Source organism: Hyposmocoma kahamanoa, unplaced genomic scaffold (genome assembly GCF_003589595.1).
Source record: "Hyposmocoma kahamanoa isolate Upper Pololo Valley unplaced genomic scaffold, ASM358959v1 81, whole genome shotgun sequence".
Taxonomy (NCBI): Eukaryota; Metazoa; Arthropoda; class Insecta; order Lepidoptera; family Cosmopterigidae; genus Hyposmocoma; species Hyposmocoma kahamanoa.
Genome location: NW_020654080.1, coordinates 10541306 through 10562843, shown reverse-complemented (window position 1 = coordinate 10562843; position 21538 = coordinate 10541306). Strand labels below are relative to the sequence as shown.

General features: G+C 35.4%; 1 protein-coding gene across 3 annotated transcripts in view; it reads left to right on the top strand.

The window, feature by feature from the left end:
• Nucleotides 1–21538, top strand: part of LOC113234122 (heparan sulfate 2-O-sulfotransferase pipe) — a 129084-nt gene that overhangs the window by 96915 nt on the left and 10631 nt on the right. For all 3 annotated transcript variants that reach the window (XM_026469382.1, XM_026469381.1, XM_026469383.1), the window contains 3 exons: nucleotides 14495–14583; nucleotides 17036–17255; nucleotides 18571–18709. In XM_026469382.1, the coding sequence (XP_026325167.1) occupies nucleotides 14495–14583; nucleotides 17036–17255; nucleotides 18571–18709 (448 nt within the window). The remainder of the gene's footprint in view (nucleotides 1–14494; nucleotides 14584–17035; nucleotides 17256–18570; nucleotides 18710–21538) is intronic.

Below are 21538 nucleotides of genomic sequence, written 5' to 3'. Positions count from 1 at the left end.
TTATTTATGTCCAGCGTATATCTTGGGCACATATTTTCTAAATATTATGTCTCAAAATATTGTCGTTTTTGTGTGTATGATTACTCCGATATTTATAAACCGATTTTGGTGATTCTTTTTTTGTTACAAAGGAGGTACCTTAGTAGTGGTCCCATTCTAATTTGAAGAAAATATTCGGTGGAATTCAAATGTCTAAGGTTGGCAAATCAGGAGATGTAACCGTTTATTAGATTTCGTCCACTTTCCGTTAACTGATTTCTATAATACTTGGCAAATAAATGTAATTCAGCAAATTTTTGAGGTCTAATTAAATCGAGAATCGAATTCAAAGTGACTTTTGCAGTCCTCTTTTGAATGTTTTAATGTAAACCATCTGCATTACGAATTATGAGACATATAGAAAAATCTAAACATATATGGCTTAATTATTTTAAATGAGCGCAAAAACGTTCGCAGCATTCCCTCGTAACAAGTTATTCTCGGTATATCTCAACATCATTATATGTATATATTATTAAAATGGTCTGTTTTAGTTTTTTAGCCTAGAGGTGAAGTAAAACTGGACTGGAGTTGTTTAGTAAGCAGTGCCGTTAAGCTTAGACCAATTAAGGGAGGTATGGATTTAATTGAAATACAAAAACTGCCCGTGGACATCCTGTACTTGGTTACACGTAAGAAGTTGTGGTTACATACGAACATATGTGATGGAAAACCGGTAAATGCGGAGATATTTTCCGGGAACTTACGTAAAAAGATATACAGATAAGTGCTTGTCTGGCTAGAGATGGTTTATCTGCTGTCAAATATGTGATATTTGTAACTAGCATTTTTTTTAAATTTATTAAAGAATGTAAATTTTGATTACAGAATACGATGCAGGTACATTCTAGCCAGTATTTCAAGAAAATATATTAACAGCAACTATTTACTCCGTGATAATGTAGTAATGTTTATTCAAAAACTATGTCATTTAAGTAATTCATAGATTGTACATAGATAAGAAGAGTGGGTATAGGAAAAAGTAAGCCGGTGTAGAAGAAACCCATGAAATGATGCAATGTAGGACTTTTCCCTTTCAATTAATACTTGTTACTAAGTTTGAAAAAAAAATGGGAATCGTATTATGGTCCCCTTGCCACAGATACTTATTATATTAAACGATGAAATGATATTGTTCTGCGTGTTCTGGAGGGAATTCCTTTGCTCTGGTACTCATAGTACAGAGAATTGTCTAGTTTGAGACCAGGAAATTGAATGTGGTTGTCTGGGTGATTATTATTATTAGGAAAAAATAAATTGTAACAAATACAACAGAAAAGGGAAGTAGAAAATTGTGAACTTAAAGATTTTGAGCTTCCGCCAATTTTGAAAACGAGCTCGGTGGTGCCATTACAAAAAAAAGGCATTTAAGTTTTTTTTATGTAAAAATTACAGATGTCTTACACAAAACTACGACATCGTTTACGACTTGTTCTCCTTAACTTTTATTTAATAACTTACAAAATTTTTACGATAGAATGGGCAGTTACTGTTTAAAATTTACTTAAAGTATATGGTCATATTTCTTAAGAGCAGGTTTTAACCATTTGTGAGCACATGTTATATACATAAATATAAGAAGTAATACATATATATAATAATAATAATACATATATATAATACATGCAACTGCTGACTCGAAAAAATAGAAATAGAAATTAGGAAAGTTGTATGGAGCGCCTACAAATAAACCTAATCGCACTCATACTCTTTAGGAAGACTTAGTAAAGTTGGTGCGAGTCAGACTGCAGACTGTTCTCTCAGGTATTAAAATAAAATCGTTAAAAGTAGTCGTTCGAGCAAGCTGAGGTCCTTCTGAGGATCGAACATACTGGAGTATTTTCATTTTTCTTCGTGGATACCGAGATAGCTATAGATTTTATCTAGTTATTTAGACACACGGTAGCGCCTGTTCAGGAGCGCCAGTGCTCCGTGCGACAGAGTTCGTTCAGAGAACTAGTGCCACCTTGCCCATTTCGGCCGTCAAGCAGTAGTGTGACCAATAACTGCGTTCCGGTTTTGAAGGGTAATGTTTCGGGTGAAATTACACGCACTTGGGACTTGTCAACTTATGTCTCAGGGTGACAGGCGCAGTGGCAATGCCTCTCAGATCTTTGCGATTTGAAGCTCTGAGTGGCACTGCAACTGTTATGGACAGGCATCTAGCTTACCACCAGGCACACTACTTGCTCGTCCCGTCACTTAATATTATTTAAAAAAGTGAGGCAGTGCACTGCAAAAGAAAAACGGGCGACGCACTGACATAATGTGTATCGGGCATAATCTTAAGGCGCCTTAAAATCAGACGCTTATAGAATCGCTGCAGTGGCACGACAGTGGCTTATAATCTTTAAAAAAGCAGGTACTTAGTAGCTTTCATTATTTTGAAAAATTTTATTTGAAATTTATCATGTATGAGCATATATGTGAAGTTTCCAATTTGCATTGAATGGGCACTATAGCCCAAGTCCTCTCATCAAGCCCTGTGCCCATCAGTGGGACTATGCAGGCTAACTATTATTATTATTAGTAGTAATAATTAAGGGGAATAGAGGTTTACGGATGAGTGTTCGTTAAGGTAGATTTGTACACGTAAAATTCATGAACAGTAAACGTAGAAGAAAGGTATTAATACGCAATGGAAGTTTATTAAAAGTATTAATATTCCACCAAAAATAATAATATGCATGTAACAAAGTCGCGTTGCTAGGTACATTCTCGTTAGAATTTATAGTAAGTATAAAAAGTTGTTGTATCGATGAGGATTACAGTACAGTAAATTTTATAATATAAATACGGAAGCATGTAGAGCACAAATAACGAATGTTTAAAACAACGTTCATGCGATTTTTCACACGTATATTATGTACAACTGCCGACTCTCATTAAACTAGGATTAAAGCTACCTATTTAGTATCATAAATGCTTGTGAAATTATTAGGTTTATAAAGCTGTAGGAAAAGCTGAATGTAGAGCCATTTGATAAAACTAATTGGATGCAATTGCACTATTGCATCCTTCTGTATAATACGTAGTATTTGTAGCAAGTTCTATGGTCCTTTGTGATTGGCACAATGCGGCTTTGGGAAAATGCATGTTTTCGAAAGATTTGAAAACGAACTAGAAATTGGGGATGTTCGTTACAATTCGATTTTTGCAACCGATTCAGTGATTTTTTGAATCGATTCATTTCAATGCAATTTTTGAGCTACTCGATACAAAATTGAATCGTCTAAAACGTAATCATAATTTAAACAAAAATCTCATCTTATTAATGATTTCGTCAAGTACAGAAACGGAAAATAAAGAGGAGGACAATGCTTTAGATATTAAGTTATGTGACATTATTATTGATAAATTTAGTTAGATGTAAAGGATTGGCATCTGTGAAAAAAAATTACATATTATTATGGCAATTAAATCATGCAATAAAGGTGTTTTATTTATTACAAGTTTTGAAACGATTATTATGAGATCGATTTAAAAGCGTACGATCGGATCCGTGGATCGATTCATATGATCCATCATGATCCAAAAAATCGTTTGAAACCAAAAAACAGTGCATTTCTACTACAAATTGTTTCTGATCAGGTGTTCTGGGTAAATGTCCTAATTTGAAATCAAGCATTTGGTGTATTTGCCTTAATCGCAATCTTCGCTCAGACAGCAAATTGACTCTTTTAATTCCTTCTCACCGTACTGGTTTTCTTTCTAACTCATTTACTCTTCAGGCAATACGACTCTAGAACGCTCTACCACCTCATATTCAACAAGCGCCGAATAAACCAGCTTTCAAGCAATTAGTCAGCGATTTCATATTGGAGTCTCAATCTACATCCCATTAATCTGACATTGTTATATATATGTATTTGAATATATATGTCTATGTATTATATATTATGTATTTGTGTGTATATAGGTTGCTTATACAAGTATATATTCAGTCATATAATATTATGTGCTATATTTATATTGAGTTTAAACTATATATCATAATTATTTACTTATATTTTTTATAACTGCCTCCGTGGCCGAACGGTTACCACGCCGGACTGCCACGCAGAGGCCCCAGGTTCGATTCCCGGGCCGGGAGAAATATTTGTATGACCTACATTTATTTCTCTCGTGAGTTTGGGTGTAATTTGTGGTTGTCTATGTGTGTGTCCATGGCACCCGCGACACAGGGTTTCCCTAGTGCGGGGCTATGTTGAGTGTGTGCGTTATTATTATTATATTATATTATTATTATTTATAAACTTCTTCCTATCTGTTTTAATTATCATGTTATGCACCCCTGCTAATTATTTTGAACCCAGCTCTCCGGTTGACTGGTAATGCCTAATGGCAATAAGTCCGCCATTTTTTACTGTTTTGTGTGCAATTAAGTTTAAATAAATAAATAAATAAACATTTCTCTAGCATATTATCTAAAAAAGTGATAATTCTAAACTCATTTATTCAAGTAAACACAGAATATAAAAATCGGTAGTATCGTAATGAGTATAGTCTCTCAGTGCCTGATCAAACATTATAATTACAATATAAAGACGTTCAAGATATCTATTTCCTAACTTACGCTAAATAAAATATCCCATGCGATACTTTACCTACTGGGAATCGAAACCAGGACTTCCACATCCAATGCCCACATTGCAAATCGTTGGGCCACTGAGGTCGTCGTACAGTGGTGTTACGAAGTCATTAAGTTTTCCTAACGGTATCGAGTGTAATTATTTTACCTATGAACTACTTATAATAGAGGTAGTATACTGTGTTATAAGGGCGCTAATTAGGGAATTACGAATAGAGGGACATTCAAATTTAATCGCCCGAACGTTTATAATTCCTGTTTCGCTCGTCAGACATAGAATGCTTCTCAACACACGTTCGATGATTTATAAAAATCTTTTGAATTTATGATGATAATATATGTATATGAAAATTACATATGAAATAAAATTAGTTTTAATTAGTTTTAATTTAAAAATTCAGAAAGTAAACTGATTTTAGGGATGGCGCAGGCGCAATGGCACTGTGGTAAAGTGTAGAAATAAAATAACAAGCACCATGATCGCCCTATGGCTGTATGATAAACGTACCGCCTTTATTACGCTGTTACTGCACTTTGTATTACTACATACGAACAAGTGTGTCGAAAAGATATTTTCAATTTGAATATATACCTACAACGCTGCAACTGCCTGTATATACTAATCTTCATTGTTAAATACATTATTCTATTATACAACTTACGACGCCTACAGGTGCCTCTGTTGATGTAAGGGCCCCTAATAACACCTTTATAACTTGCTGCGAGCCATGAAGGCGAGAAAACGTCTTTTTGTGTTAGCATATTTTCATTGAGTGCCGTCTGACTCACTTGTATAGAATAAGGACTCTATTCACGGAAGTGCATGTTGAACGACAGAGTTTAGAGCGATGCAAAACACAAAAACGACTTAAGGTAAAATTAATTATTATTACCTCACTCTGTTCTCGCGTTTTCGTACTTTATATTTACTTGTACCATAGCCATACAAAGAGACCGACTTTCACGTCTTAATATATCATTGATAAATAAAAGGGCTTCAAGAGTTTTAATTTTTTTGTCTACGTAATTTCTTTTGTCGGATGGTGAATATTCAGCTTTAATCGGCGTCTCACCTGTAAGAAATTAAGCAGATCTGTGCGCGCGCACCAAATTGTACTCATTATATTTGAAATGGACTTCATTATGAAGTCACGCGACGTCCATGAGTGTGCGCTCAATATCTTCATTAAAAGAACAAAAATTAATAGTTTTATGACTGTAACATGCAATTTTATTGTGTTTTAATATACATAACTTTTAACAATTTTATACGAGTAAATTTTAATTGTAAATGGGGAAATATTGCAAAATAATATCAAAAGCGCTGCAGGCTGTCTGATGTGCCGGAAAGACAGCAATGCCAACATTTGCTAAATGATGGACATAAAAAGATGTTTTGATAATCATCACCAACCCATTCATACGTCCCACTGCTGGGCACGGGTCGCCTTTCAAACGAGGGTTTAGGCCATAGTCCGCCACGCTGGCCCAATGTGGGTTGGGGACATCACACGTTTTCCGAGGGTTGTGAACATTTGTCGATTGTAGGTTTCATCACGACGTTTTCCTTCATCTAAAAGCTCATGATAAATTTCAAATTTAATTTCGCACATAAATTCCGAGAAAGTCAGAGGTGCAAGCCCGGATTTGAACCGCCGACCCTCTTGGTGGGCAGTAGGTCAAACCACGGCTTGTTTTGGTAATATTTTTTTTTCTATACTTTTATAACATAAACCATTTCGTGTGAAAGTAACTTTTGTGCATTTATCTAGAATCATGTTTGTTTTTTCAAACATTGAATATTAGACATACTTAATTGGTTTAGGACTTTACTGTCTCAATTAGCCGTGACAGAGGAACCTACCTGTAAAGGGCCCAAAACGTTGGTTTGATTTTTCAAACAAATGCGCGTTGACGCGCATATATATATATACGTCATACGACGCGCGTCACCGCGCTTTACTTGAGCGCAGTGAGGCGTCCACACTGTGTCCGGGGATCATTTTCACAAAGTATACATGCATATAGGAAATAAAACTATTTTTCCGGATTTAAATCGTGTATATTTGTTTTTACAAACAAAACGACGCTTCGGGCCCTTTACTGGTCCCATGGTCACGGTTGACCGTGTTAGTCAACCGTGAAAAAACAAATATACGCGATTTAAATCCGGAAAAATAGTTTCATTTCCTATGTGCAACAATCGCGAACATACAAATATAATATAATACATAATAGAATACATGCATAATTTATTTTAGGACCATTTTGACAGACTATACATGTTGCTACTTTGACAGCACTAACTGTGGCTGAATTCAGATCTATCAAAGTGGTGTTTTGCCAAAAGATAGGAGGGCACATTGCTGCATTGACTGTTTTGGCTCACCATATTAGTATTGGATAAGATCATCATCCCTGAATCCGTCTAGTTTGTCTCTGCAGTGACCTACTCGAGATCTAAAATCCGTTTAGCCACTTTCACACGGAAACTTCAAGGCAAACTTAACCTTTGATTAGTATTATGCATCTAAATGCTGTAAATACGTATAGTGTATATATATATTATACAGAATATAGAGAATAATTACTTGGCTTATGTGTAAATATGTGTATAAATAGGAAAGTCGTGCTCTGATTTAACCAATCGAATTGAGCACGAGTTGTTGCTTTTTCGTTTATTTGTAAGTCAATGGTTTATATTATTGACACTACTTCGATTTTCTTATATATTTTTAAACCTAGCGTTAATACAAAGAATACATTTTACATGGTACAATGTTTAGTGTCAGATTTACAAAATATTAACTATGAAACTGCAGCAAATAACAATAAGTTTCGGAAACATCTCTCCCCTTACTAAAAAAACCTCTGTTATAGGCACTTCTTATCTTTACCGTACTTAATTTCACCGTAAGCTATGGGATCGGACCGGAAAGATGTAGTTTCGGATCCGTTTTTTGTGTCGGACCGGAATACATTGCCGGATGCACGCGTATCATAGATCTCATCACATATTTTTGACTATTTTTCTTTTTTGTTCTTTTGAAATAATAAAATATGTTTGATTTAAAAGCGTTGAATATTCGTTAATATACGTATTACTATGCTTAAAACCAAATCTTTTATATTGTTAGAGATATTATAGAAAATAAAGTAAATAAAACGTGCCCTCGGCATAATAAGACCGTATGGGTCATACGTCAAAAGTGCTTTTATCACATGAAAGTCGTAAAAATGTACGAACTTTTCTTCTTCTTCCTGTCCTTATCCCACGCTAGGTGGGGTCGGCACAACATGTATTTTTCTTCCATTCTCCCTTCTCTCTCTCTTCTTCATTCTCTTTTTCGTCGTTCTTATCCATGTCATCTTTCACATAATCCATCCATCTTTTCTTTGTCCTTCCTTTCCCCTTATATCCCTCCACATTCATACCTAGCACTCTTCCCGTCACATGACATTCTTGCCTCCGCATGATATGTGAAAATAAACGAACTACACGAAATAAATCTTCGCTTTACTTTCTCAAACTCGTATCTTAAAGCACAAAGTTACTGAAATGCAGAAAATGGATTGAATATACAAATTTTGTAGGCTAATTTCACATCACATTCCTTTTCTTTCACACACTAGCTTTTACTTATTCTTAAAGTACTGTATCCAAATTAATCCCCTTGATAAGAAATTTAAAATAAATATAAAGTTTTGCATTCTCCTGAATAATCACGGTTGAAAAAATATGGCATCGAAATCATGTATATATGAAATCGTTCCTAGAATCTGTCTTCTGAAAGTTGTCATTTTGCAGATTTTTTTTTATGATACTGAGTGAAGAGACGAACAAGTCATGCGCACTTAAAATTTTATGCACACAAAAGCACTTAAAATTTTATGTTTTGGACAGGTACTTTTAAATAAGGTAACCAAGGTATTTGAAATTGGTGTCCAAGTTTATCCTAGTTAATAATGAGGTATATTCACTAGATATTATTGGCAATACAAATTAAAAATTCGACTCTTGTCTATTAGCTCACTAACTTATGGCTCATTAAATTGATACAATAAATCTGTATTATATATTACTTTGTCTAAATAAATGAAGAAAACAATAACTGAATGAGTCTCAGACAAGCTTTTTTAAGAGTGAAAACGGCTCGCTGACGGCCTTGTTGCTGTTCAGTCAATGTGACCGTCAGTGTGCGGGGCGCGGTGCGCTATTTAAAGCTACGGAGAGGTGGAGAGTGTCACTTCTCGTTACTTTTTGTTCTCCGACCTAACGCAAGCTAGAAAGAACATGCTGCTTTATTACACTAAGGGTATCCATTAAATACTGGAAACTAATGTCTTTGTGCAGCAGATGAGATGATTTTTAAGTCAAATTGAAACGATTTGAAGGAGTATAAAATTTTGATCAATTGGTGCATATAACACGTACGGAACCCTTAAAACACACGCTGTTCTTGCACACGGCATGTTTTTTCATCGATATCATTGTTATACATATACGACGAAGATGTTATTTATTAAGTCACCGTTACGGCCTCAAATGAAGATGTGTGTAGTTTTTGTACCGTCACTTCTCCATCTTATTAGAGCGCTCTAATGGCAAATAACTAGTAGTTTTTATTATACTTCTTTTCTTGCTTCTATTACACAATCTATCGAGCAATTTCAGAGCAATAAGTACTTGGAACAAGTGAAGTAGCTTACTGTTTCTAATTACCTATGGTGTTTTACTTATGCGCACACAGTAACATATGACGTCTTTAAAAGTAACTCCTTTAATATAGAATAAATAAATAACGCACACACTCATAGCCCCGCCCTAGGGAAACCCTGTGTCGCGGGTGCCATGGAAACACATAAACAATCACAAATTACACCAAACTGAAGAGAGAAATAAATCTAGGCCATACAAATATTTCTCCCGACCCGGGAATCGAACCCGTGACCTCTGCGTGGCAGACCAACATGGTTACCGTTCAGTCACGAAGACAGTTTAGTTAGTGTAATTAAACAATTGTAATAAACCAACTAATTTACAGGGGCAGGTTGGCATAAATATAGTGCCATATATTTGGAAATTGCTTTAGTTGGTTAATATAGATACCATAGTTTTTATTGGACTACATTGTCAGAGAGCGCAGTGTTAATTGACCTGACTGGCTTATCTAGGCGGGTTGTGCTGGTGAAGGTCTTGGAGTTGCAGGCAACAGATGGCCTAGGTACGGTTCAAAAGATACAGTCCTTAGGGTATTGTAATGAGAAGTAGCTGTCTTAACAGATTATTTATGTAAGCTTGTCCGTATGGACAGGCACACATAAACCAATTAATACTTTGGCCGCCGTGGGCGCTTTAAAGCGCCTTACATTAACTTGAGTGAAATTACTGGCACAAATTGCACCCAAACTCGAAAGATGAATAAATCTAAGTCATACAAATTTGCCCGGGAATCGAACCCGTGACCTCTGCGTGGCAGACCAGTATGGTAGCCCTTCACTCACGGAGACAGTTAAAGAAGAGAAAATAATGCCTCGTAGACAGGCGAAACACGCGTCGGATGTATTTTCAATGGTAGTATGTGTGATAAAAATAATAATATATTTCTTTATTTTCTCCCACAATAAATTAATAAGTAATGGAACTATGAAAATGGAATGTAATGGAATCTGTGACAGTAGTTGCGCTTGTGTTATTTATTTTATTAATTTTATGCGAAGGTAGAAAATTAACTGCTTCTAATAAATATTAAACTCAAGTTAAACGATGCTTATAAATTTAATTTACTTCCATTTTAATTAACTCCATTTTAGATTTTCTTTTTAAGTTGAATTAAAGGACCCTGAAGTGGACGATATGGACTGCATGAGGAAAAGCTGAGAGAAGCACAAATACTGGATCGAAACTCAATAACAAATGTAATGCGTGACACACTACTGATAATCAAAACATATATACAATAATACAAAACAAAAACATAGCAAAAAGAAGATAAAAAAGCAAAGAGTTTGCGACAGACCCATTTAAAAACTGTCAAAATTGGAAATGGAATTGTACTGACCATAAGAACTAGTCATGGCCATGGGACCTGTAAAGCCCAAAACGTTGGTTAGTTTGAAAAATAAAAACTAGTATACACGAATTTTGATCCAAAAATAATAGTCCAAAGTTACAGGCGACATGTTAAAGAATACGAGCATTCAGTTTTCGACGTAAAACGCAACATAAAGCACGCAAAGTTCCTTTTTCAATAAACAATTTTGACTTGTATTATGCGTCAGCGCGTCGTCTAGTATACAATCTAAGACAAAGATCTTGAATTTCCTCAACTATGTGGTAATGAATGTCGTCATAATTAACAAAGTCTGGTTTACAAAAGAGCCGCATTTTATGTTACTGTGTCTATTGTTAACCCTAACTGCTAAACAATCTAATCTTGATAGTTTAACAGCACACGCTCTATCGATCGGTATATTCTATCTTTTTTAGCTTCTGCGGTATCTGTGTGCGCGCGCCACTTAGGGTGTATCGGGACACAAAAGGCCATTAGGTCCACAATATTCCATAGTGTGTATAATCAAAGGCAACCATCTCGTTTAGAAAGTTAGCGACTTTCAACAAGAAATGGGCCAAAAGTTGAACAAAGTTGTGAATATACCTCCATAAAAACCGGTTCAAAAACCACTTACAATTTCTTTTTCGACCAATTACGTTTTATTTATTGTGTTTTAATTATTATGATGTCTTTACAAGATATTTATTGTTTTTTTCTCTTTAGTGTAAAATTTCAACCATTTCTATAAATGTGAAGAGTGCAATCATTCTTTGCAATGGATGGTTCTAAATCATTATTTATTTTTGCAGCAACTTCAATAAAGTCACGTCATACTTGACACTTAAGGTTTAAGTTCAACTCTACGTCTCTTGTGATACGAACGGTCCAAGTTCAAAGTATCTAGCTTGATGTGCTCTTGACTATACCTTTTTTTTTACCTAATTACCTATTGTGTAGTTTTCATTATTTTATCAGTGGGTACATTTAGAACACACTTAGTCTTAACTGTTTAAAAAATATCTTACGTAAACAATGCGTGAGATCAAAATCACTACATTTGACTTAATGGGTTTATGGGGTTCAACGTCCTTTCTTTGGGTTTCCTTAAAAGATGCCGTAAATTTCTAGTGATATATATATAGGTTGTCTTTTTATTCAACACCCAATTTTTTTTCAAGCATTAAGTATTATTCAAAGACTCTAGTAGTCATAGTACATGAAATTCCCTGGTTTGAGATCAAGCCATTGGTCTGTCTAATACATAGATATGAAAAAACTTGATAAGTCGAGATCTTAGGCTTTCGCGATAGTTACATATAGGAAATGAAACTATTTTGTCGGATCTAAATTGGGTAATACTTGTTTTGCTAAACAAACCCTCAGCTATGGCCTGAGACCTGCAAAGGTACCGAAACGTTGGTTTGCTTGAAAAAGCAAATAAATGAGATTCAGATAAAAATATTCGCTTTTCTTATTGGTAAGTTAAATTTGCATAATATGATCATTTTCCTGAAAAAATCTGTACATCATGGTTACTAACGATACGTAAATAATGCAATAATGGTAAAACGGTTTTGAACAAAGTAGTAAAAATTTACGACAATGATTCTTCGTTTTTTCCAAAGTTTGCCTAGGCATTTTTAAAAATCACTCTCTAAGCGTACGTGTTGAATATGACGCTGATAGAGCTTATTTGATAACATTGGACAGTTATGTCATGTACGGCGACCAGTATTACCGATTCGCGTAAGACAATTTCCCTTGGCGAGGTCACGTCGTGCGGAACTAGTCGACGTGATTTATTTGTGCCATTTCGTGCTTTACACAAATTTGTTTTGTATCTATTCTATTTTCTAATGCCTAGGTTATTACGAATACTTAGGAGTAAAACAAATTTCATGGAAGCGCAAAGGTAAATATCAATTTACATGTGAATTGTTGCTATTACAAATAATTTTTGACAATTAATTTCCATTAGGTACGTTCATGAGCTTTGATAAAAGTGTTTATGTGTTTACTGACCTGCGATGCGACACGACTCCTACGCAATAGTCGTAGGAAAGCCATTTCGTTTTATATAATTATAACTTTTTTATAAGAAAAAGACCGACCTCAAAGTTCGTGGAATTACATTTATTTGCAAAATTTTATTTAAATCTGTTAACGGAAAGGGGGTGAAATCCAATAAACTAGATTCATCCCTTAATTTGCCACCCGCAGCGGTGAAATTGGGACTACAACTGAGGTATTGTCTTTTAAACAAAAAAGAATCATCGAAGTCGGTTCACAAATGTCAGAGTAATCGCGTAACATACAAATAAAAACAAAATACACACACACCACATTCATAGCCCCGCACTTCGGAAAACCCATAGGGAAACCCTGTATCGCGGATGCCATGGACACACACATTGACAATCACAAATTACATCGAAACTCACGAGAGAAATAAATGTAGGCCATACAAATATTTCTCCCGGCACGGGAATCGAACCCGGGACCTCTGCGTGGCAGTCCGGCATGGTAACCGTTAGGCCATGGAGTTAGTACTACAGTCGAATTCAGAATCCTCCTTTTTTAAAGTCGGTGAATAAAACAAAAAGCCACCTTGTAGCCATGTTACTTCTTAATTACTTCCAAATGAGCAATACAGTCAAACTAAAATAAGAATTTGAAGGTACATTTGTTTACCTATCAAATAAAAATATTTTGAAATTGAGTGCTTACCAAATTCGGTTTGGACGTGCGCCTCAGGATCTTGTTATTTGTGCTTTTCATACACAATGGATTTTCTAAATAAACTGTTTTCTGTCGGAGGTTTTTTCCTAAAACAACAATAATTAAGTTAAAATTGGCAATACGGTATGCACGAAAGGAGCCTGCTCACACGACGCGTACCATTCGTTTCCCGAAAGTCTGGCGCATCCTGGGCTACTCTACTACGTCGGTCTTTAATAGTCCACTGTTCGCCATCGCAAAATCAGGATTGAGGAGAAGCCGGCTTTCCAATAAAGAATTATTGTTACTTAGCTCACGTATTCTGCCTTTATCCCTCGGTTTCTCTTCTTCAACAAAAGAGATATGGAGAGGTTCTATTGCTTACCGGTAACCAAACGGCAGGACTGAAGTTCGATGACCTGAAAGCACTGCTCTCAGGCTCAGAACGTGGGACAAAAACTTCGCTCAACCGTGAAAACTGACCGTCAAATTAGTCTGAATTTCGTCGAATTAAATGCCTTCATAGTGACCACTGACCGCTTTTATTGAGGTTTGCTCTTTTATTCTGGAGTCATTGACCTGTAATCATATGTGTCAATTATTTTTTGTGAAATGAAGTTTTATAACCTGCAAAGAGAATTTGATTCGTTCAAAATTAGAACGAGAAGCAGTACCCAAGCAATTGTGTATGTAAAAACAAAAGAAGATCTACGTTCTAGAGTTTTCTTTTTTCAAAAGCTTTCTTAATTTTCGATTTGCAAATGACAGGATTGCAAGTGTTTATCGGGGTACAAAAGGCCATTAGGTCCATAGCGCTTCATCTAGTCTGGAAAGTCTTGCGACTATCAACGGGAAATGGAAAATCATCCTTAGGATCTGTAACCAAATGTGCAAACACTTTTGTATAAAAACAAGACTACATGACACTTCACCTTAAAATATATAAAGTATTGAAGATTTTTTTTATGATACCTAGTCACGGCACAAACAAGTCCTATGACAGATACAGCAGCGTCGTCGGTGGGGCTTAACACAGCAGAAAGTTCGATTCTGTCGACATTTTCTTAATTTTGATATGCTTTTGTTTCAGAAATCCCAACAGATCGCACTGAGCATGCGTACGCTTCAGAGCAAGAGTACAAAGAAGCACTCGAGGTGCTTAGGAGAAACACTGGCGCAGTAAGTATTTCTTCTAAAATATTTTATTATTTATACGGGTATTATGTACATATATCATAAAGAACGGTCATGTCAAGAGTACCCTTAATAGACGAGCACGTATGAAAGTACGGATGCCTGTTGATGATGATGTCAGGATCGTAGCAAGTGGAAGGTTGTGTCTCTACCTACCCTGATGAGAAAATAATAAATAAATAAACCACGCATACACTCAACATAGCCCCGCATTAGGGAAACCCTGCGTCAACCATACACATAGATAAAAACAAATTACACCCAAACTCACTAAACTAGTAAAATAGTCTTGCAGTAGCAACATCGGTAAGTCGAATTCGATACTTAAATATTAGCACACACATTGGCTGTTATAAAATGGTATGATTAGTAAAGCTTTCATTCTTTTGTGTTACAGTATACCTCAAAACGTTGATGAGAGGTTACTTACAATTTAGAAATTCACTCTCTGTTCAAACAATACTTTTTTATCTCGACCGATCGCGTAATTGAAATACAATCTTTTTATTTTCAATACCGTGTGTAATTTAGTGTAACTGATTGAAAGATATAATTTTATACAATGCGTGTTAGTTGCAGTTATACTTTTATAGCTCTTTTTCTACTACCTGAGTCACACAGCGTATAACTGCACGTACATATTAAATGGGGCTTAGATTAAGGAAATAAGACCATCAAGCAGGCGCTTATATCACAAAAATACACAATAAAAGACAAGACAGAAGTTTATTTTCCTTCCGTATACGTAGTTTTTTTATTTATTTATATTTTAGTTGATGGGTATGAGTTATTTTATACTTCGATACTTTGAAAAATATACAAATTTATAAGATAAGAAATAAAGTACATACAAAATTTTTACTCTAACATTATTGGAAATTACGAACAGACTATGGTATATGGAACGCGGAGTGCTAAAAACTTTAAAACTAATTGGAAGTAATTGTAATGACTCTAGCTCGTTAAAATTATCTTGAAGTAAGTTAACTGAAATAATATATATAAATATATAATAAATATAATAGTATGTTAAAAACGAACAATTTTTTTACTACTTAGTGAGTAAACCTCTTCCATGTTATCTTTTGACACCATTTACCTGTGACTGTTAAAATAAAAAGAATTCGAAAGTCACGGTATTTCTTAATTTCTTTCTAAATGAAGGCGATTATATATATATTTGGACAGAGTGGGCAAACAAAATTTAAAAATACATAAAAAGTCTTTTTAATTTATTATTGAAATTTATTCTACTGATGCAAACTGACGACTCTAAGGGTCGTATTCCAGAACTCTACTCAATGCTCAAGTCAAGACTTGAGTATGATTTAAAGCACTAGAAATCATACTTAAGTCCCGACTTGAGCATTGATTAGAGTTTTGGAATACGAACCTAAAATTATATGCATTTAATTAGTTGGCACCTTATATCGCAGCCTTGATGCAATAAAACCACATCTGCAAAATGACAGCTTTTCAAGAGAGTGGTTTCCAGATTCTGCGAACGAAATAAGTTGGTAACTTTTGTATGCTTAAATAGAAAAGTGATAAAATTTCACGTATACATAGATTGTTTCATGTAGAGCGATAAAAGCACTTTGACGTACGTAACTTTATTATACCTCTATTATACGATATAGGTACGAATCTCACATCCCAGTAGTTGTAAGACCACAAATGAGCATTTCTATAGACGCAATGTCACGAAAATTACATAAAATTACAAATTGACATTGTAGCGGGTACTGTACGTAACGGGATTACATATTAGTATACGAAAGACTTTTTGTTTATAACTGATTGGTATGAGTAGAATGTAAGAAGCCTTTAACGTATCCATCTTGTTTTGCAAGTGGCTTTCGCTTACATTAAAATGCTGAAAACAGGTTGTGTTGACAAGTGAGAGAGTCTCTGACTGGTAGGCCTATGGGGACAAAAAATTATTCTTTTACACTAAGATCGTTGGTTCTACCATGTTTATTTTTATGATACCAAGGATAGGAGGAGGAGAACAAGTCGTCGGCCTGGTGGTAAGCGACACGCCTATCCATAACAGTTGCATGACACTCATATCTTTCAATCACAAAGATCTGAGGGGCACTGCCACTGCGCCCGTCACTCGGAGATATAAGTTCACAAGTCCATTGTGCCTGTAATTTCTCCACCATCCCTTATCCTTCTCAACTAGAACGCAGTACTGCTCACATTATGGCTTGGCGGCAGAAATAGGTAAGGTGGCAGTACTTCCCTAGACGAACTATTTCACAGGGAGCTCTACGTTAACTAAAATCTAAGTGGGGATATAAGTACTTGAAAATCCCACGGGATCTACTAGTGGAACCAACATTTTGAAAGGGTTTTGCCGTGAGTGGAATAGGACTGAGTTAAATCTTAAGTGTTATCTCTGTTTATAACAAAAACTGTCTTGTTTCCTTAGGAGCGCAGGAAACCAGAGCGGATCTTAGCAACGCAGTCTGAAGTGGATGAAGAAGAATTCCAACAAAACGCACTGGATGAAGTCTTACTTCCAAAAGCATGGGAGTTAAACAATACGGCCCGGACTGACTCGGAGCTATTGTTTTTCAACCGAGTACCGAAAGTCGGTAGTCAAACTCTCATGGAACTTCTGCGTAGACTATCTATTAGGAATAGGTTTGGTAAGTTGGCTCTTTTACTTCACACCGTTCAATGTGACTTGAATAGAGTCAAGTCAAATATTAGATTGCTTAACAGTAGTACAAAGTTACCCATTTAGTATTGCGAGTGTGCGTGTACCAACATGAGTTTTACAAGTTATAACGTTTTGGCTACGATGAATATTAATGTTATATAAAAATGCCTTTTTGCCATTATAATTTTTTCTCTTAATACATATTCATTTCAGCACAAAAATGTTGTAGGAGGTCACGATTTTTTTAAATAATGTTTTATTTTTAAGTAATGATTTTTTTAAATAAAATTTAATTGAGGCTATTAGCGGAAATGTAGTGCAACACACATTTATTTTTTCTCTACAATATTATTTTAAATGATATTGTTGTATTTTTTATACATGAAAATAGCATCTAAATGTAATGTAATTATGTACTTTAGTATCGTTTAAAGTAAGATTGTAGAAATAAATGAAATATAGGTTACACCACCTTTGCACTGGTAGCCTCAATTGTGTTCCTAAATATTTTCCCAAATGTTAAGTAATAAAAACACTTAAGTCCCTAAAATTTTAAAGAAACGTTTTAGTCAGCTTACGCGAATCATAATATAGTTATAATTTTGGAGCATTAAAATGTGACAAAACACCTTTCTGTAAAGGCAGGTTTTATACTTACCACATCGAGTATATAACCAGAAATGGAGACGAAATGTCATTCATTTTATGTTATTATTCTGCCAAATTATTACTGTAACAACTGCGCTCCTATTGGCCAGCCCGCATTCGAAACAATTGCCGGGTGTCGTCAATTGTTTCACTTCAAATCGACCAGTTTACCTTGAACTTTGCTATAATGGCCGAAAATTGCAAAATTACATATTAAATATTTAATTACCGATTAATATAATATGTAATTCGACGTTTTGCTGTTTTTCCCACACCACCGAATGGTATAGCCCCCATTGTTATACAGAATATTTTTGGAATATACGGAGACGTACACACAGGTCAGTTGTTGGAGCAGTTTGTTTCAGCTTTCTAATTTGTGATTTCAGCGCAAATGAGAGTTGATATTTAAAAGTGCTATAAGGCCCATTTGCCTGATGAGCTGCCAGGGATGGATGGCCCTTATTTCGTGTCTATTTAAGGTTATAATGTACTCGATGACTTGTCATCACTGTCAACATACACTAGCTGTTTCAAGAAATAAGTTTATTCATGATATTTTGTATACAATATTTTGTTTGTTGTTTGTATAATAGTATAGGCTACCCATTAAGTAAAATAAAAATAAAAATTCTCCACATTACATGTTATAGGATTCAATCGCGACAACGTGCAGAGGGTTGAAACAATACGACTTTCACCGGCAGACCAACAGGGGCTAGCAGCTATGGTATCAGCTTACGATCAACCTTCTTCCTACATCAAGCATGTCTGCTATACTAATTTTACCCGGTAAGAGATATGAGTATTATTTTTCTCAAGATACATTGTAAAATTTGTACTGTAATTTTATAATATCGTGATGAGGGGTTTTACCTCGAAAAATGTGTGAAGTCAGAGTGGTGGACTATGGCTTAAACGCCTCGCCCGAAAAGAGACCCGTGCCGAACAGTGAGATGTAAGAATGGGCTGATGATGAGACCTCTAATCAATCTTAGAAAAAAACTGCCTGAGACATTTATAAACGTAAATATTCATAATACAATACCTATCCAAAACGAAACAAATAGTCTGCAATTACGCAACATGTAAACAAAAAGTAAAAATAAAACAACTGCCAATCACTGTAAGTAAAAACGGTACTTTCTAGAACAAAACTCCAATTAAATAATAAACTTTATCTTTTAAATTGGTCGAATGGCCAATAAACCCCATACGATCGCTAGCTAGCTCTATCTTTTGTACTCTATAAATCTTTGTGAACAAGGGGTATTATTATTTATTTCGTTATGTTTATCATTATCATAGGTCCAGTTGTAAAACGAGCCGACGTAATCAAAGGTTTTAATGTTCAGAAAGACGACAAGACATAACGTCATACAGAAAAACTTTTTTATATCATACATAGTTCTTTATCAAATAACCAACTGGTTATAGAATTCAAAATTGCACGGACATTATATAACGGAATAAATTTATACGGCGGAAATTAGTGCGAACCTTTCAGTCACTGGGGATGCCAATGCAATTTCCTTACACACACACACACACACACATATATATATATATATATATATATATATATATATATGTACAATATACATGGAAGTTGTTATAATAATAATAAATAAATAATTTATTTGACATCTAAGACCCACTTGTTAAAAGTAAACACACATTGTTACGCTCTTAACGCCGACTACCCGATCACTTCACCAGAACCTGGATGAAATTACGAAGCATCGGCGCATGTAACTTAGCCGTAAACGTTTTCAGGATGCTGTTACGACTAGAACGCAATCTAGAGAGTAGTGACGCCTTCTTTTTTCGCAACACAGCAAAAAAGATATTTACTCTCGCTTGAGTAAACATCGACGATGCGCTACAGTGTCGCGGTTGTCCCAACAGCATCCTGAAACCGTTATTACATTGAACGCGCAGGGCGCCGAGTGCCTTCTGCGTATAGTTAACCCTCAGACCACCCGTGTATGCAGATAGGTAATTTTATAATTGTATCTAATTACAATGATGCATTTTTTTGAGGTTGATTTTAATTCTCGATGGGTGTTAAGCGTCTATACAACCTCAAATGGCTTTGATTCCGCATAAGAATGAAAGTATTGAATCAATCGCTTTGTAAAATAATATATAATAAAATTGAGGATACACACTGATTACTATACGGTGTGAAAATACGATTCCTAAACATTTTCACGATAGAAATAAAACACAAACATCGAAATTTTACAAGAAAACCGCTGTATTCAATAATTACTTTACATGTACATTAATTGCCTCCGTGGTCGAACGGTTACCATCCCGGTCACGCAGAGGTCCCAGGATTCCCGGGCCGGGAGAAATATTTGTATGGCCTACATTTATTTCTCTCGTGAGTTTGGGTGTAATTTGTGTTTGTCTATGTGTGTGTCCATGGCACCCGCGACACGGGGTTTCCCTAGGGCAGGGCTATGTTGAGTGTGTGCGTTATTATATAAAAATTAAATTAAACATTAAGAAATATACCAATCTTTTTTTATATGAACTGAACTAAATAGAACACGTATACTATAATACATTTTTCAAATGGCTGTAATTTCCGAAATAAAGCCATGTGTACCTGCCGCTTGACCCAAGCAAAATGAACCGTATTAGTACGGGAAAAAATAGAATTCGAGCTGAGGTAGTATGGGCTCATAACACAACTTCGAATTCTGCTTACACAGATACATTCAAAGATTTATGAGGTAATTCCGTAATTTGACCCTAACTTAATTTTATCGGTTTTTCCTAGTAAAACACACGTCAAGTACCTTAAGGTGTAGGATAATTATCATGTACACAATCTTGTACCATGTCAAAAAAAAAATGTATAATGTAGGTGTTTATTTAATGACGTAAGCGTTACTTATATTGGACTGAACTATAGCAAAATTACACACAAACGTACACATGCGCTTGATGACGCGCTTAGACGATATTGGAAAAAGTACTGTGAAACTGAAATGGGCTGGAAACAATTTTCTCCCGCCCACACAGCCACTTGATGGATGCCAAAACGATGGACGATGGAGGGTGGACGAGAAAACGGCCAAAGACGATGAGACAGTTCAAGAAGGAGACGGCGTGATGATTTGAATGCACATTATTATATATCTGGCCTGGAGTTGCCTATGCGCAGCAGTGGGACACAATAGGCTATTAAATATTATTATAGGTATTTTCTTCGACTTATACTTACATATATGTACTTACAGACACATGGGACTTGTTAACTTAGGTCTCAGGGTGACGGGCGCAGTAGCAGTGCCCCTAAAATCTTTACGATTTAAAGCTTGTGTTACACTGTAACTGTCATGGATAGGCATGTCGCTTACCACCAGGCTTCTTGCGACTTCTTCAGGCGACTTGATCGTCCCGTCACTCGGTATTATAAAAAAACTTTTCAAAACATCATCCTTTTTTGAATATAAAGTCAACGTAATTATAGGGAAATATTAAGGTATTGCTAACATCCGTGTCGGATGGGAATCGACTTTTCCGGAACTTCTTTCCGGAAAATATTGAAAATATCGTCACATGCAAATGAATGCACTACCTATTGCCTATTTAAGATTTGAAACA